At 42.4% G+C, this 18,956-nt stretch overlaps 1 protein-coding gene across 1 annotated transcript in view; it reads left to right on the top strand.

Moving 5' to 3' along the window:
* PLCH1 (phospholipase C eta 1) overlaps positions 1–18,190 on the top strand; it is a 230,968-nt gene extending 212,778 nt beyond the window's left edge. The window contains exons 17-23 of the mRNA XM_069975469.1: positions 729–836; positions 2,141–2,265; positions 3,333–3,417; positions 10,630–10,776; positions 12,491–12,570; positions 13,491–13,848; positions 15,901–18,190. Of these exons, the coding sequence (XP_069831570.1) occupies positions 729–836; positions 2,141–2,265; positions 3,333–3,417; positions 10,630–10,776; positions 12,491–12,570; positions 13,491–13,848; positions 15,901–17,846 (2,849 nt within the window). The 3' untranslated portion in view covers positions 17,847–18,190. The remainder of the gene's footprint in view (positions 1–728; positions 837–2,140; positions 2,266–3,332; positions 3,418–10,629; positions 10,777–12,490; positions 12,571–13,490; positions 13,849–15,900) is intronic.
* Positions 18,191–18,956: the final 766 nt, after the last annotated feature.

The raw sequence follows: 18,956 nt of genomic DNA, 5'->3' as shown, positions 1-18,956 counted from the left end.
AGGTCTGGATATTGTTACAGTGCCAGCGTTCATACCTACTGCCAGGATTTCTGGAATCAGGGGTATAGGGTATAAACCTTTATATTACCGGAGCTTGTATTTCTATGATAGATCCTCTTTAAACGTTGATCCTTCCACCTTACTCTGGATCTGCATTGATGATTTATGTAGACTTAACATATCATTTTAGGAATGCGCAGACATGACACTCTTCCTACTGAATCATCCATGATTTACATATGACATATGACAGTTCACTCTAGGAGCCTGATGTTCCTGGTGCCAGCAGGTTGCTAGAAGTGTAAAGTTCTTGGCATAATATTGAATACTATTTGTGTAACTAATAGAGTTCTGCTGTGATACTTTGGCAGGTAGCAGCGACCTTCCCTGCATACAATATGCAAGCATAATAGATCATAACCACATAACCACCAGCGTACTAGAAAGGATAGCTTTTGTTAGATGGACTCACTTGGCTTGTATCATACAGTATAATATATAGATTGTACTCTATCCTTATAGATGGTACTCTTATCTCTATGTACCAGTCTGCCATTTACCTTATTAATGTAACATACTCAGATTTTCTAATGTTCTGAATGTCACCCCCTATCACTTTTATAGCGCTCTGGAATCAAGGACACTTTAAAAATAAATAATAATAAATAAAAATATATATATGGTTTCTGCCTCTTATTCTCTCTTTCTTTTTTTTCTTGTGTTCACAGTGGCCCTCAACTACCAGACAGAAGGACGCATGATGGAATTAAATCGAGCAAAATTCAAGGTGAATGGCAATTGTGGATATGTCCTCAAACCTCAGCAGATGTATAAAGGTATGCCACCACTTTAATTGGTAGATCCAGGAGTAAAATACATGCAAACCACCTGTTCCTGTTATTTCTCTTCTATTTAATAGGGGTGACCGGAGAATCACATGGTGCTGAAACATGGCACACAACAGCAGCTACTGCCTAACATGACAGCGTGTCACCATGAAAGCCGGCTGCTCACATAATGAAATGCACTGTCAGAAAGAATACCAAATGTCAATTATAATGCTTTTTACATGCCATTTATTACTGATAGTTGTTACACCTGCATTTAGCTAATAAAAGAACAAGTGATCTGATATAGATACATCTCTGAATTTCTGATACATTCTCATGTATGTTATGGAAATGTAGCCACCACCTTTGCTATTAGTTTACTAACGGAATAAAATTGGAATCCATTTTTTCCAGCCCTAAAAAAATAAACTAAAATAAATAGATATATTGGGTGCTGGGGTAAGTATCCGGGGCTCTAGCAGGGGTCGGGCGGGGGTGACAGGTTCCCTTTAAGCTGTAAAACTGGAATCTAATTGGTGGCTGTGGGTAACAATGACACCTGCAGAGCTTCACATTTACAAGTCGCTGCTGCAAGCAAACTGTCATTGGTCGTGCCTAAGGGTTTATGATGTGCACGGTTTACTTTCCTCTGTCTTCAGGAAATATCATATATTCCCCAATAAAAGAAAGTTTCATCTGGTTCTGAGAACGACACAGTGACAAGGAGAAGAGATAGTTATAGCTAGGAAATAATGCACCCTGGCAGAAGGTGACCAGTCATGTAGTATTTGCTTTTACCAGGAGGTAATGCAGTGGTGCTGCCCGTATGTTGTGCTGCAGGAGGTGGTGTATTCTTTCCAGTCTGACACAGTGCTTTCTTCTGCCACCTCTGTCCATGTCAGGAACTGTCCAGAGCAGGAACAAAGCCCCATAAAAAAAAACCTCTCCTGCTCTGCAGACTGGAAAGAATACACCACTTCCTGCAGGACGTACAGCAACTGATAAGTACTAGAAGACTGGCAATTTTTTTTTTATTGAAGTAAATTACAAATCTCTGGTACTTTCTGGTACCAGTTAGTTTGGAAGAAAGTTATTTTGTTGGAGTAACAGTTTAAAGCCCCAATAGTCACTATTATAGCCCGGACTAAAGGATGATGTAATGTAGAATGATGGTGTCACAAAAGCTGTGATTGCTATATTTACAGTAGTGTTTTTTTTTTCTAAGGAGTAAACTGTGTAAGTTATGTAAGATGCTTCAGTTGGCTACTGTGAAATATTATACCCGTATATTTCTTTTCTTCCTTATGTAGGTGTGTTCAATCCTTTCTCCGGCGACCCTCTACCGGCCAGCCCTAAAAAGCAGCTTATTCTAAAAGTTATTAGTGGTCAACAGCTACCAAAACCTCCAGATTCAATGCTTGGTGACAGAGGAGAGGTAAGCATTTTCTCTCTCTTTCTCTCTCACTCTCTCTCTCTCTATATATATATATATACACTGTGCTCCCTACTTAAAGGGGTTTTCTGACATAAACTAATAAGGGGGCCATTCATGAGATCGCCGTGAATGCTGTACTGAGCTCTCTCTGGCAGCTCCTTAGAGAATGAATGGAGCTGTGGGTCATACACTGACCCATGGCTCCATTTGTAACAAAGGAGTCGAGGTGCCCATCTAGAAATCCCCGGGGAACACAAAAGTGGCACCCTCATAATCTCATACTTGTCCCCTATTCTGTTGATAGGGGAAAAGTAAGTTAAAAACTGTCCCTCTATGTTATGCTGCCCTCATAAAGTGACAGGTTCCCTTTAAAGGGGCTACCCAAGCTTAGAAAACATGGCAACTTTCTTCCAGAAACAGCACGTCTCCTGTCCTCATGAGACAGGGGTGGTGCTGTTTGTGCAAGAAAGTAGGTGTGATTTTTCCAGTTATGGATAACCCCTTTAAGCATATGGATGGTACATTAGGATCCCATCGCTAAACTGTTTGGTACAAGGTTTATAGAGTCTTTATGTGCACACGCTTAAAAGTAAGGACTCTTGGGCTAACTAGGGAGCAGGGTGTCACATAGCAAATAGAGCATGCTTCATTTTGGTCCTTTAATTGGCCCTATAGGAGAATTAGCTAATGCGTGGACATAGTCATCCCAGCCAAAACCTGGTAATGTTTGTCTATAAAGTTATAACATACTTAAAGCCTTCAATACATTTAATGACCCAGTAAAGACATATAAGGTAACATATACTGGCTAGATACTATACTGTCATGCAGATCACAGTAGTCCGAGCATAGAAGATTACACAGGAGGAAGAACAATAAAACAAATGACACTGCAGTATCTGTTACATGGATTATTTCATAAGGTGGATTTTATCTAAACTGGGTAGACTGTATTCTGTACTGGTTTGTGTATTGTATATAAAGTTATATAATCACTGGTAGCACTGAATTGTATGATACCCATTATTGTGAACCTATAGAGCTCTTATTGTGCATTGCTTCTGCAGATCATTGACCCATTTGTGGAAGTGGAAATTATTGGTCTGCCGGTGGATTGCTGCAAAGAACAAACTCGTGTAGTTGACGACAATGGTCAGTAATTGTTGCTTTTACTATCATACAGTTGTTGTGTTTTTTTTTACATTTGTGGTATCATGATTATCAATTTTTAAAAAATTATCAATATTTTTCATATATTGTACATCGATATGTGATTATGGTATAAGGCTATGTTCCTACGCAGTATTATTGCTCAGTATTTTGCAACCAAACCTGGAGTGCATTGAAAAGCAATGTTCACACACTGTTTAAATTTGGTGGATGACCGTCATTTAATGGAAAATTACTGCCCTTGTTTTACAATAACAGCAATTATTTGCCATTAAATGGCGGTCATCCCCTACAATTTACATTTCAGATATTCAAATCGTTCACCATTCTAGTACAGAACTTCACAGTAATCAGGAGTCAAACCATCCTGAAGAAGAAGCTAATATAAGATTATTCTGGTTGATATAGTGGCAGAAACATATTTTATGTTAGCATTTTACTTATTTTGGCCGTCTACTTCTAGGTTTTGTACAACACTCTAACATGGCTACTCAGTTATTCAGAAGGCTTGTCAAGTCTTTACCTCTTATGTTCTTTCATATGATGTTTTAGAAGATAAGGTCCATGCTTTGGGCCCCCTTTAGCTGGTAGAAATGTGCTCATAGTGTTGCCCATCTTTGGAGCCCATTGTTGGTGTATTATATAGTCCAATTATGGGGAACCTTCAGCCCTTCGGCTTTTGGAAAACTACAATTCCCATGACGAGGGGTAAATACCCTGAAACGGCTGTCTGTGGATGGATGCCTGCCTTGGCAAGCCCTTGTCATGTCGCAATACTCGCTCTTTGAGTTAGACTTTGACACAAAAGGGGCCACCCTGTTGTTTCCCTATTTATGTTCTAATAGTCACAACCGAGTGGGACTTAAGGGGCTACCTATCAGGGTGGTGTGGTGCTCTCCCCATCATGGAGGCACCCTGTGGCAACAGGCTAGGCATATCTTGCTATTCCCGTGTTTTGAGACTCGCAACCGAGGCTCCACGGACTCTTGTTTTGCATATTCCCATCATACCTGGACAGCTAATACTTTGTCCAGGCATGATGGGAATTGTAGTTTTGCCACACCTGGAGGGCCGAAGGTTCCTCACCCCTGATACAGTCTATGGCCTGACTTTGCCTCTCCTTTGTGAAGCTGATGCTGGGCACAGCCATTAGATCAAGCAATTGGAGGGGAATTATGTTCCCATACCCCTGATGATCCTATTCCTTCTGAGCAGCAAGGTGCAGACTTACTTTAAAGCGCAACTATAATTTCAGTAGCCAAAAAATGAAATTCCTCAAATAAAAAGCTTACCTTTGAAAAAGAGCCCTAGACTGCCTTGATAGCATGTACGCTCACTGAGATATCCCCAGTTGTTTGGCTCAGAGGAATAAATGAATTTTTCTCCTGGCCGAGAGAAAGTGGGCGTGGCCTATCCCTCATCTCCCTGGCTGGGTCCCTCCATTCACTGACCAGCACCTTAGCAGATGTATCACACATAGCAGGATCAGATACAGCCCCAACATACAGTATCACAATGTAAGATTAGATACAGAGCCCCAGCAGATGGTATCACACACAGTGGGATTAGATACAGTCATCTGCTCTCATAACACTGTAGGACAGGGGTACTCAACAACTTTTAGTGAAGGTCCACTTACCGGGGTCTATTGTCAGGTGAAGGTCCGAGCTGAACATCAGTAGGAAACATGTTTTGTTACTTTGTCACAAACGTTCAACTATTTATATACAGAATTGCTGCTTATTAGCGGGAAAACTGGCATTTTTTTCTCTCTCACCAGGCCTTTGATATTAGGTACAAAGGGGGTGACTGCCCTGGTAGTATATAGCCCCCCTGTTGCTCCCCCAGTAGTGTATAGCCCCCCCTGTGCGCTCTCCCCCTGTAGTATATAGCCCCCTGTGAGCTCCCCCCATTAGTATATAGCCTCCCCGTGCGCTCTTCCCCTGTAGAATATAGCCCCCTGTGAGCTCCCCCCAGTAGTATATAGCCCCCCTGTGCGCTCTCCCCCTGTAGTATATAGCCCCCTGTGCGCTGTCCCCCAGTAGTATATAGCCCCCTGTGAGCTCCCCCCAGTAGTATATAGCCCCCCTGTGCTCTCCCCCTGTAGTATATAGCCCCCTGTGAGCTCCCCCCAGTAGTATATAGCCCCCGTGAGCTCCCCCCAAGTAGTATATAGCCCCCCTGTGAGCTCCCCCCTGTAGTATATAGCCCCCTGTGAGCTCCCCCTGTAGCATATAGCCCCCCTCCGTGCGCTGTCCCCCTGTAGTATATAGCCCCCTGTGAGCTCCCCCCAGTAGTATATAGCGCCCCTGTGCTCTCCCCCCAGTAGTATATAGCCCCCTGTGAGGTCCCCCCAGTAGTATATAGCCCCCCTTGTGCTTTCCCCTGTAGTATATAACCCCCTGTGCGCTACCCCCAGTAGTATATAGCCCCCTCAGTAGTATATAGCCCCCTGTGAGGTCCCCCCTGTAGTATATAGCCCCCTGTGTGCTCCCCCCAGTAGTATATAGCCCCCTCAGTAGTATATAGCCCCCTGTGAGGTCCCCCCTGTAGTATATAGCCCCCTGTGCGTTCCCCCCAGTAGTATATAGCCCCCTCAGTAGTATATAGCCCCCTGTGAGGTCCCCCCTGTAGTATATAGCCCCCTGTGCGCTCCCCCCAGTAGTATATAGCCCCCTCAGTAGTATATAGCCCCCTGTGAGGTCCCCCCCAGTAGTATATAGCCCCCCTTGTGCTTTCCCCCTGTAGTATATAGCCCCTGTGAGGTCCCCCCTGTAGTATATAACCCCCTGTGCGCTCCCCCCAGTAGTATATAGCCCCCTCAGTAGTATATAGCCCCCTGTGAGGTCCCCTCTGTAGTATATAGCCCCCTGTGCGCTCCCCCCAGTAGTATATAGCCCCCTCAGTAGTATATAGCCCCCTGTGAGGTCCCCCCTGTAGTATATAGCCCCTTGTGCGCTCCCCCCAGTAGTATATAGCCCCCTCAGTAGTATATAGCCCCCTGTGAGGTCCCCCCTGTAATATATAGCCCCCTGTGCTCTCCCCCCAGTAGTATATAGCCCCCTCAGTAGTATATAGCCCCCTGTGAGGTCCCCCCTGTAGTATATAGTCCACCTGTGCGCTCTCCCCTTGTAGATGCCCCCTAACAGAAAAAAAAAATAACAAAAACAACTCACCTAGCACCTCGTTCCCCGCTGCGGCTGTCTTCTTCTCTTCGCGTCGGTCCGGCCCCCGGCTGATACGCGCTCTGTAGGGATGTCCCGGGGATTCCCCAGCAGAGCGCGCATCAGTGACCTCAGCGTACGCCGCCGGTCTGCACTTCCGGGAAGGACAGGCCGGCGGTGTACACTGAGGTCTGTGGTGCGCGCTCTGCTGGGGAATCCCCGGGACATCCCCAGAGAGCGCGTATCAGCCGGGGGCCGGACCGACACTGCCCCCAGCCCTACAGGCGTACTGACATCTAAGGACAGTACGCCTATGGGGCGGGAGGCAGTGCGGTGGGGAGCGGGACCTCCTAACCGCCCCGGGACGGACCGGATCCGGGGCGGTTAGGAGGTCTGACCAGGGGTCCGGACAGCTGGCCTCCGCGGTCCGGGTTCGGACCGCTGTCCGCCAGTTGAGGACCCCTGCTGTAGGATAATGTCAGCCATGGAGGTGGGGGCACCTGTTGCAGACATCTGATAGTGAATGTTATATGTACTATGGAAGGACTACAGCTGTATTGTGCTGGGACTTGTAGTCCTCCATTCAGTGACTCACCCACTCTCCCTCATGCAGTACATTGGAGTCATGGTGGCACTGGATACACTTGTGCCTCCATCCAGCTCTTCCCCTGCGCTTCTCCTCACACACAACACCCTCAGCTCTGCTATGTGATCTCTGTGAGGGGAGGGGGGAGAACGTGCTGCTAGGAGGGGGGGAGGAGGTTTTGTTTATGTCTGTGTCAGGGCTGTTATCTGATCCTCCTGTCACAGTCCATACACTCAGGACGGATCTGCAGGGAGGGGGCATGTCCAGCAGGAATGCAGAAATAAGTTAGAGCCAGACAGAGCTGTAAGGGCATAGTTAGCCTTATGTATTTAAAAAAAACTGTTCATTTTAGGTTATTAATGTGTATTGCAAAAAGTCTTATCATGACCTAAGCTAACTAAAACTGAAAGGTCAAAATATTTTATAGTTGCGCTTTAAGGAACTTGAGATGGAGCATACTTTTCTACACTGCTCTGATGAGACTGAAGGCTCCGCGCACTAATAAAGCATGCCGCTAAGGCAAACATAATGAGGGTTTTGTTCTCCTTTTTGCAGCTGTTTTTCCATATACTTCTGATTTACTTCCTAGGCAAACCGAATTAGAGAAAGTCATTTTGGAGATGTAGACGTTATGTACAGCACATTGACTCCCCGTTAATTAAAAGTAACAAGATAATGTATGACATTGAAGGTGTAATGGTTTGAAGTTTACAAAAAGAACCTTAAGCGTTAAACTCTTTCATCATACCTGAGTCCAGCTGCTTGTTGTATGCATTTGTATGCTTGTTGGCCTATACAGCCATTAGCATTGGCGCCCACTTCTATTATCCTGGGGATATATAAAGAAAGCAAACACATGCTGTCAGTAGCTGCGTATGGATATGTGAGATATGTTTGATGTTATTCAGTGCAAAAGTGTAGGGTAGAAATGATAAGGAATGATCAGATCACCTTTACTGTCATGCTGCAAACTAAGGATCTTTTGCTAAGATAAGAAAATTCTGTAAGTCCCTGAGCTGTCTTCTCCTGTCAGATTATTACTAGAGATTAGTGCGACACCAGCATGCTCCAGTTGGATGGCTCGGCATTTGAATACCATAGGCTGTATCCATGTTTTCCAGGACTCTCTAGGGCTGCATCCTACTTTGTCAGCTACCGGTAATCAAATCCAGCACGCTTGAGTCGCGTTCATTTCTACTTATTACATTTCTGTTCCTTACCAGACCTTGGTAGAACTGGTGTGAGGTGCGGTGCAAGAGATGATAGAGTTCTTGTCTAATTAGTAATAGTACTCTGCCGAGATGTGTGCTGAGTAGAATACTTGAATAAAGAATCCTCATTCTCACGTTTAGATATGTCTGTTGATATCTGACCGCTTCTGCCTTCACTAGTTCGGAGTCCGCCAAGTGAGGTAGGATGAGTCCAAGGTCTCTGTTTCTGGGTGGAGATGACTAGTGAAGATTACCCCGACTAGTTGAGCATAGTGTCAGGAAAGTACTTTGGCTTAGTACACCTTTGCTTTACTGGGGATCAGTTGCTCTTACTTTCCTTTGGGGGTGACTGTCCTGACTGAAGAATCCTTAACAGGATTCTTTCTTGTTTCTCACTGAACTAGATCAGAACTAAACTGAACTTGGTCAGAACCTAGGCTCCTCTAAAACACTGCCTCACTGCCCTGAACAAGGAAAAACCCTATCCTATATAGGGTGGTGTGACAGGAAGTCAGGACGACAGAGAAAGTGGTGTACAAAGTGTAAATGCCTGTGATTGGTTATATAAAACGTAGCTAAAACCTTTACACATACTGCAGCAGTACACTGGGGAGAGTGAGACACCTAGTGGCTGCATTGGAAAACACAGCTGCTAGCACTTGGTGTGACACCTGAGAGAGTTACATTCTGACAGGTGGTAAGAACTTAGTGAACCCAGAACTAGGACACTACATGTGTGGTGTTACAATTCAGCTCGATTCACCTCAGTGGACTGAGATGCCAAACCACACCCAGACTGAGGACTGTGGTGCTGTTTCTGGAAGAAGCACCCATGTTTTTCTAAGCCTGGATAACTCCTTTAAATGCTGCTATTAGCTGCTACCATGCAACCAAATTGTAAATTGTATTCCTATGGTATGTATACATAATATTTTTTTTACGTAGTGGTCCCCAAACATACAATTGATTCAACTTACAATGGCTTCTCAGGGGCCATTGTAGGTTGAATATAGCAACTGCTTACTATACCACTCACCTCAGTATGTCGGGACATCACTTTACTGAATCTTTTTGGAGGAGCTGAGTACGTCATCTGCTGCTGGACTGCGTGTCACTGTTATGCACTGCTGCCACCACAGACAATGTGTAGTAGAAACACAGTGAGTAACAGTTACTCACCGCCTCTGTACATAGTAGATATGCCAAGCCTCCTGTCCACTCAGAAGTGGGTTGAGAAAGAAGACATTGTCAAAAGACTTTTCTCTGTCCAAAAATAATTATCTATAGGCTCACAAAACAATCTTCCATTATATCTAGACATCACTTCCACCCATAGTCAAAAGTGGAAAGAGCTTGGGACTTTTCAGTTCTGACTACACTTCTACTCCCACCTCTAAATATACAGTAGGTCACTATTTTTAGCTCAACTACACTTAAAGAGGATGTACCACCAGGTACATCCTCTTTAACCTGAACCCACTGATGGAACGGCGCCGGCACGGGGAAGCCGGTGCCGCGGTCCGTTTTTTGGACCGAGGCCCAGTTCCCAGGCACTGCACCATTTTATGCACCGGAACCGTACGGTGCTCAAGCACTGGAGGCCGGCTGGACCGCCCACAGTGAGAGGGAATTCCCTCTCCTGTATGACGCGGCTCCCTTAGAATGAATGGAGCGTCATCATACAGGTGAGGAAATTCCCGCCTACTGGGGGCGGGCCGGCCTACCTCCAGTGCTTAAGCACCGGCCGGTTCCAGTGCGAAAAACGGATCGCGGCACCGGCCTCCCCCTGCTGGCGCCGTTCGATCAATGGGTTCAGGTTAAAGAGGATGTACCTGGTGGTACATCCTCTTTAAGAAAAGTCTTCCGAACCCTTAAACGAACTCTCCAGCCTCTACAGACTGTAACTCGTCTTGGTAATATGACCTCTTCCTTCTCCCCAAAATTACCAAGAAAATTAATTTCTGTTATTTATTAGAAATTATTAACAGAACCAATCTCCGTAGAGTTATGGATTCAACATGCAATGGTCGTTCTGAAACCAATTAATATTTTATGTTGAGGGGCCACTGTATATTTAAACTCATTTTTTTGTGTGTTATCTATCAATTCAGTCCACATTGCATAGAGCAATCTGCATAATGCCTTGTACAGATTATGCTGAATTTATAAATGTTATTAACTCATATTTATTCATATCTATCAATGTAAGAAGGATTCGCATTGTATATTTCAGGTTTTAATCCTGTCTGGGAAGAAACACTCACCTTTACTGTCCACATGCCTGAAATAGCACTGGTCAGGTTTTTAGTATGGGACCACGATCCAATTGGTCGGGATTTTGTTGGACAGAGAACAGTGGCCTTCAGCAGTCTAATGCCTGGTAGGTTCAAATACTACTCATAGTTGTTGAAAGGTCTTTCTTTTCAGTGCAAGTTACCCGTATTTGTAGTTTTATACATAACATATATAAGGGACAGTACTATATTATCATGTAATGTACAGTGATAAGGTTAGTGAAGCCTCCGTTTTGTTAGATGATATTTTTAAAGGGGAACTCCAGATAAGGAAAACTTGTTTTCTATTAAAAATTCATTAAAAGTTATATAGATGTGTCTATATAATGTATTACCATATCTGTACGGTTCTGCCACACTGGTAGCTGATAGACATCCAGGAAGTGAAGAAAAATGGCCTCTGTGCCAATCCACTTTGTCTCCTGCTTCCTCTGCTCTCCCCTTTAGGAGACAAATATTCCATGATTCTGTCTGACATTGTGTGTGTGTGTTTGCTGAGCACAGGCTGATGATGCAGACAGGGGGCAGGGTGTGATGTCACAGGAGGCTTGGCTGGATCCCCCAATCCCCTAAATGATTCACCATCTCTAACCAGCCTCTCTGGCCACAACTGAACAGCAAGGAATGACAGAAGAAGCTTCTGCAACTTTACTGATTGTGCAAAACTCTGCAGTGAAATTAGGGCTTTTTTTTTTTTAAAGAAATAAACAGGGGATGTGATCACAAGCAGTTTTGCATTATACTTTCTGTATTTAAAAAAAAAAAAAGTTTTCTAGGTTTTACGCAATGTTATACATATGGCCAAACTGTGCTCCGTGCTCCCTCTTTACCGATATTTGGTCTTTTCTCTGTTCAAAAAAAGAGACCAAACACAGAAAGTCCCTGTCCTTTGCGCACTCACGCAAGTAAAGACCCCTGTTCATAATGCAGGTTGTACACTACAGAACAGGGGGGGGGGGATAATCTGCTGCAAATTCCGTTGCTCACCCCCGCTTTTGCCCGTTTGCACCCACTCAATGGTCTGGTGGATTCCGCCGTCCGCCGAAAGAATTAATATATCAATTCTTTCAGAGGACCACAGAATTCACCCGACCATAAAATAGAGTCTATGGCACGGGCGGGGATGCACGAGGGCGTAAACGATGGAATCTGCGGTGGGTAATCCGCCCAGATTCCTCAGTGTGAACCCACCCTTACCTGTGTACCTATCATCATAAAAAGAGACATGTCAAAAGTTTTGATCGACCGGGTCTGAGTGTTTAGACTCGTACCCGAGAATGAGCCAGTAGAAGACCGTGCTAAGCCTGGTACTCTCCCGCCTCTGTGTCACATTATTAGTCAGCTCTTAATGTAAGCCTGTGGGGCAGGACTTTTCTTTTTTTTTTTTGTTTTGTTTCTTACACAGAGAGACGAGCTCTCCCGCTTGTTTTCAACATTGGTATGAGTCTGAACACTGAGACCAAGACCGATCAAAACTCTCTATGACATGTCAAAAGTTTTTTTTATGATGACAAAAAAAAAATGCGACATTGCCTCTTTAACAGTATTGGTTATGATGCAGGCAGTAATGTGGAAACCTACTGTTGGTCGACCGCCTTGTAGATACTAAGTTGGACTTAATTGTATGTGTTCTGACTACGGTTTTATTGTCAGTTCAAATTGTATTGTTGTATAAAACATTATCTATGTACTATGTCCCGTACACACAGTCACTGCCAGTCTATGAATAATCAAAGTAACAATTGAAGCTCGTGTGTTTTTGATCACACTTTGACATTGTTATTATTTGGACTCCACCAGGATACCGACACGTTTATTTGGAAGGACTCACGGAAGCCTCCATATTTGTTCATGTAACAATAAATGAGATCTATGGGAAGGTAAGAAGTTTTTATTCCAATATCAGATCCCAAGCTGTGCCAGGTCAGTGGAGTCTTGCAGTCTGCTTAGTTATCTTTGGTTATGTAAGCCTGATAGACTGCATTTATAAAATATCCCATCCCGGTTATGTAGAAGCGCTGCCTTACAAGTTTGAGTTGGATCACATTTCCTTCTGGCTAAACAGAAGCTTTTCCCATTGAGATGCACACCAGCTTTGCTGCAGACTGTACTAATATTTTGTTCATTAACTGGAGGTTAGAATTTCAATACTGGTGTTTTACATGTTATTAGCCACTCTTCAGTGATGGATTTGGAATGAATGTAACTACCTAGCTTGGGTGTAATGTAATTTTTTTTTTGCAGAGAAATTTTATATCCGTTCAGCTATGGATTTCCTTTCATTGGTGCTTCAATTATATGGCTGCTGACATACTTTTTATTACAGGAGCTCAAATTTGTATTTTTCTTTCCATTTCAGTGGAGTCCTTTAATCCTCAATCCCAGTTATACTATATTGCACTTTCTAGGAGCCACAAAGGTAGACCAATGATACTTGCTGAGTGCCAATTGCCTGTCGCATGACAAAGTAATGTATCATTAAGCATCAGTCAAGCATGGACCAACTGAGAATTGTGTGCTCGTGGCAACACTATGCATACAGTACTCATTGTATGCATAGAATTCATACGTATTGTAAACCTGTGTGATAACCACTTGAAAAATATACGCAACAATGGTTTTACTTTTCATGGTGTATTACTGGTCATATTGTACATGCATGCGTTTGTCAGGCATGTATTTAGCTCGTAGCTTTCATCTGTGTTAGTCATCCTTTTTCCTCTATTAGTTCAGTTTTAAGACATGATTGATAAGATGGTGTTTTTTTTTAAACTGTTCTTTTTTCCGTTGTTTTTTTCAGAACAGACAATTTATTGGGCTTAAAGGGCTTTTCAATAAAAGTACAAAGCATGGTTCGGTAGAGAGTAACGGTCATATAAGAAAGCGATCAATTGGAGACCGAATTTTGAGGCGTACTGCAAGTGCACCTGCCAAGGGCAGAAAGAAGACTAAGATGGTGTTTCAAGAATCAACGGAGAGTAAAGACCTTCCGTGTGAGGTATCTGGTGCTAAGGAGAAGGATGTAGTAATGAGGAGAACGTCCAGGAGCTTGCAGGCTCGACCTGTTTCAATGCCAGTGGACAAGTTTCTTCTTGGGGCCTTTGAACCTTCTACATCAGAGTCTTCTAAAGATACCAAAATAAATGACATAGCATCAGGTAATATCCGGATTTCCACATCAATTTACCTTGAAATGTGACAACTCTTAATATTATTAATTACAACTACACACATGAACCTGCTGTTATGCACCTGTAGCTGAAGAGATGCTGATTCCAGCACTGGTCATTTTATCCCAATCTGTGGCGCTGTGGTAAATATATGTAAATTAGCTAGTATGGTGCACTGGGGGTGTTCCCCGGCCTCAATGCACAATCTCACCTGGCCTCAAGCTCGTCCATCACCTCCTACTTATGCATATTTATTTATGTATAAAAAATGACATCACAATTCTTGGCCCAGATCTCACACCTGCACAGTAACACTAGCCTGGCTCTGTGTTGGTGCTGTTAGAATGCAAGATCTAGGCCAAAAAGACAGATGTCACTACTCCATTATTACTTCCTACTGTGTAAGTAACAGGCAATGAAAGAGCCTTCATGCCAGGTCTAGTGACTTGGATTGTCTTGTGGTCTATCTACGGTTTCTTGCCTGAAGTTCCCTTTGTTTACCTTGAGTGATGTTTTGTTAACTCCTCATCACATGTGATTTCTCACTGATTGGCGCACAGTTGGACCTGCCGCCGGATGGGTAACTATGAATATGACTACGCCAGGTCAGTTCCATTCCCGAGTCATTTACAGAATCAATCAGACCTGGTCATATCCATAGTTAGCCAACCTTCCGGTGGCAGGAGCAACTGTGCGTCAGTTGGGTTAGTTAAGTCATATCTGAGCTAAAATAGAGGACATTTTGGTGCCCTTGTTTCCTTTGACTCAGGTTATTTCCTCCTTCATTCTCACTAGAAATGTATGAATAAATAGTAAATTGGGTGTTACCAGATGGGGGCGTGTCATTACACTGTCAATGACTATGTAGTCAATGACTAAAAACAGACTATGAGACAGTGGAGGGATACTCCCCCAAATGTTAATGGTTGGCTATTTAGTTATATATTTCTAATAAGAATAACAGAGGAACGACACAACACAGAACTATAAGAAAAAATGTTCCAGAATTGTTATTTAATGGGGAATACAAGTATTCTGTAACAAAGACAGGCCAGGACGAGGCCAAAAGTCCTCTTTAAGCTTATAGTTGTTGTAAATGTATCGCATGTATTCATGTTTGATTTAAAAATAAGTAAATTGATTCAACAATTTCCTGAAACATCTATTTATTGTAATATCATAAAGTCATCTAAGCCCTATAACAATGGACTATGATTTATCCCGGGACACTGTGATGTTTCAGTGAACCTTTCTGTGAATGGGTCTAGGAGTTACTTCTGATGTCCCTGCTGGCTTCTCCCTGCTCCACCAAGTTTGGTTCATAGATCTCTCCCTATTTCTGTATAGGGTAAGAACTTGTTCTGAGAAAGCCAGATGGGACCTCCCAAGTGACCTGTTAAAACTATGATTTCACTGAAGAACCAAAGGAGTTTGTTCTCCTAAAGAAACCTGTCTGTGTTTCATGCTGTCTGTTTGTCAGACAACATGAAAGACATGGCTTCAAACCTGGAGCTTCAAGTCACCAATATTTTCTAGTGTTCTTTTAGAACATGAAAATGCAAATTCTGAGAATAAATTTTTTCTCTTTAAGGCTAGACAAAGTTGGCCACTATGAGGCTAGGATTCACTATGGTTGTCTATAACTGGTAGTTATAATTAAGTTATTCCTTTGAGAGTGTTTGACTTTGTTAAGTTTTTATTACATTTTAACAGAATTGTTTTGTTATGTTTTCTAGTACAATTCTAACTAGGAAACTACTAAAGGTAACAATGTATTTAGTGTGGTATTCCATTACCATCACTTCTGGAAATGATTACATCTCCGACTGGATGTAATCCATTCAGTGCACAACATCAAGTGATGACAAAATAGTGTGATCATTTCTCTCCATTTCATAGCAATTGGCTGCACAGAGTCGTGAGCCATATTGACTGTATGTTGCACAACATGTGACCATATTCACACAACCCATACATCCATCTTCTTTGATGAAATCTGATTCTATTTATATAACTGGTGTATTTTTTTTTTCTCCAAAGGAAAAGAGAAAAATAAGAAAGAAATGCTTAAATTTACCCAGAATCCTGCATGTCTTCCCAAAAATCTATGCCAGGTTGTTGCCACAGCCAATGGACATGTTGTACATAAAAAATGGCAGAGTTTACACTTCGACTATGGAAAAAGAAGTAATGATGAAATCAAAGAATATAATGACACATTTACTAGTGAACCAGGGGACGAAAGGGATACAATAAATCGGAAATGTCCAAATCTTACAGATTTTAGACAAAAAACATCACTAGATTCATTCTGCCGACCAAAACCTACAACCTTTCAAGACAAGTTCCATGATAATGAATTGACGTCAATCACAGAATTGTCAACTACCGTCTGCACCGATGCGAACCATTTACAGTCTACAGCGATCATTTTAGACAATGATATCTCTCGCATGATAAATGAGGTTCCCTCTGGGAATAATAGCGAGCTTGGCAGCTCAATATCGGCATTGATAAGGCAATTTGAAACCACCGATGAGAAAACTAGCTTGACTTGTGTCTCAAGTTTAAATGGCATAAATAGTCAAACAAAGATTTCTGGATATTCGGAAATGCTCACACCTGCCATTTCAACACCAAAAAAGCATTCTTCAGTGCCAAAACATGTGGAAAGGCTTTTATACTCAACAAATGATACTACAATTTTCTCTAGCCCAGAAACAACAGAGTATTCAATGTACACAATTATACAGGAAGAAGACCTGAGCGGGAACACACTAATGGATGCCAACACTGTCGGAGAAAGTGACACAGTTGACAACTCCAGAAAGTCACCATGCAGACAGTCTTATACTGAAATAAAGTCCAAGACTGAAACTGTTGTCTATCCTGAAATAAAGCCAAAACCCACAAACATGCGACCGGCAAGCATGGAAAATCTTTTGAGCTCATTGAATCACGTTAATAGTCTGGTCAATAGAATACCTTCAGAGCCTTCTAACAAACTTCCTACTGGTGGTCATGTTAAGTTTCAGAAAGCATCTCAGGGTCTTCAAGATGCTTCTCAAAGATTTGAAGAGAGAGACTTCAAACGTGGGTCACCATATCCGCCCTACCAGATCCATTCAAACAACTTAATCAGTTCAGAAAAAATATGGCCAAACACTGCAGTTCATACAAACAACCAGGAGTTCTCTAATTCATTAGGGATTCATCATCTATACCAAAGGAGAGACCATGAGCAACAGGTTAAAAATTCTAATGCACTTAGGGACTCAAAATATAATGTCCACAGAGGCAGCTTGCACATTCCTCATATTCCTAAACAGGAGAGCGCAAATATGGGTCCAACCCAAGGTACCAAGCAACCTAGTTCATGCATGTCAAAAAGCCTTGGAGACCTGACTTCAGAAGACATATCTTGTAATTTTGACAGCAAGTACAAACGAATAAATAGGGGCTTCCTTTTGTCTGGAAATTCTGAAGACAGAACCTCTTTAGTAAAGTCTAAGCATCAATCTACAGATGCTTTAACCGAGCAGTTACGGAGACTGGTGTCTTACGATCAAGAAGATTGTAATAAAGCATCACTCTATGAGGAGGATGAATTAGAGAAACCTAGACCTCTATCACGGAAGTTGTCTTCTAGAAGTCAAAGTAGAGTACGAAACATTGCGAACCGCGCCAAGGAAAGGCAGGAGGCCAATAGAATAAAACAAAATGGCCCATTTCCAAGTGGTGTGGTTCTAAGGAACAAGCCCCCCGTAGCTGGTCCACCTGTAAACAGACATTCTACTGGTTCTTACATAGCAGGATACTGTAGTAACTTCAACAGAGAAGGCTTAGAAGGCAGAGGTATACCAGAGGGTGCATGTTCTTCCCAAACCTATAGACATAATGACCAGTTTTGCATAGATCATTTCACATATCAGACTGACTCATGCAATACTGAAGAACCAGAAATCTATTTCCTACTGAGATTGTAAATTGTATATAAGTCTTAATTCAATGTTGTTTACAAAGCTGTTTGATTTTATTGAAACATTTTATTAGAAGATAATTTCCAACTGATTTAGACACATGCTATCATGATTATAGTCTTCCTTTAGTTTCTAAGCTGCTCTTACCATCAGCGTCTGTATATATACTCTTGGACTTTTTTCATTTATTATTTTTCATTTTTAATTTACGTTGGGTATAAACAGGGAAATGCGTGCATGCAGCCATGACATAATTTAATGTAACATGCATGTACATTATATTCTTAGGAAGCAATCCTGTAAATCTGCACACCTTGGCAAATGCTATTGCAATAAAAAAATCGATTTCCCTTCTTCTTACTGGTATTTCTTTAATTGTGTAAAACAAAAAAAATATATGTTTATAAAGTTTTGATCATTTTGAAATCCGCTCAGCTTTATGATGGATGTATATGAAGTAGGATAATAAGACACTGAATCTATAGTATGGCAGATTCAGGATTTTAATGTTATAGGCTGAATACATACAATACTTTGAAGTGAATAATCATCATTCAATACCAAGTTCCTAAGGAGACTGAGTATCACAAAGCATTAGAGCTGCAGGATGCAAGTTAATTTATTGGTTGCTATGTATTTGGTGTGGCTCCTGCTGATTTCTTTCTTGTGTTTTCTCTGCTTCTCATCATCCTTGGGGACTTGGGATTTAATAATGATGTGTCATTAAACTGGAAACCGTAATCGAGAACTATGAGATGTCATCATGATACTGTGTTAATTTTTAGTTCACGTGGAGCTGATGAGAATCTTTACATTACCATCGGTCTGAGCGGGAATGTGATTCATGTTTTTCTTTTCAATTTAATCAGAGAGAAAAAACATGCAAACACCAATATCAAAGGTGTCCAGTCTGAACAACCTCTTCTTAGATGCTAATTGACTTTATTAATCCCCCCCCCCCCGGCAATATTGGTGAAGAATGTATAGGTGTCCATCCAAATGGTTTAAGGTTGCAATGGGTCCTGACTAGAGATGATTGAATCTTGAGCATGCTTCGTCCGAACCCAAGCGACTATTCTTGTATGAAGAAGTTGGTTGCAGCCTTTGGAAGTGCTG

The sequence above is a fragment of the Dendropsophus ebraccatus genome, chromosome 6, assembly GCF_027789765.1.
Source record: "Dendropsophus ebraccatus isolate aDenEbr1 chromosome 6, aDenEbr1.pat, whole genome shotgun sequence".
Classification (NCBI taxonomy): Eukaryota; Metazoa; Chordata; class Amphibia; order Anura; family Hylidae; genus Dendropsophus; species Dendropsophus ebraccatus.
Note: the sequence above shows the minus strand (reverse complement) of the source record. Positions and strands in the feature narration are given on the sequence as shown.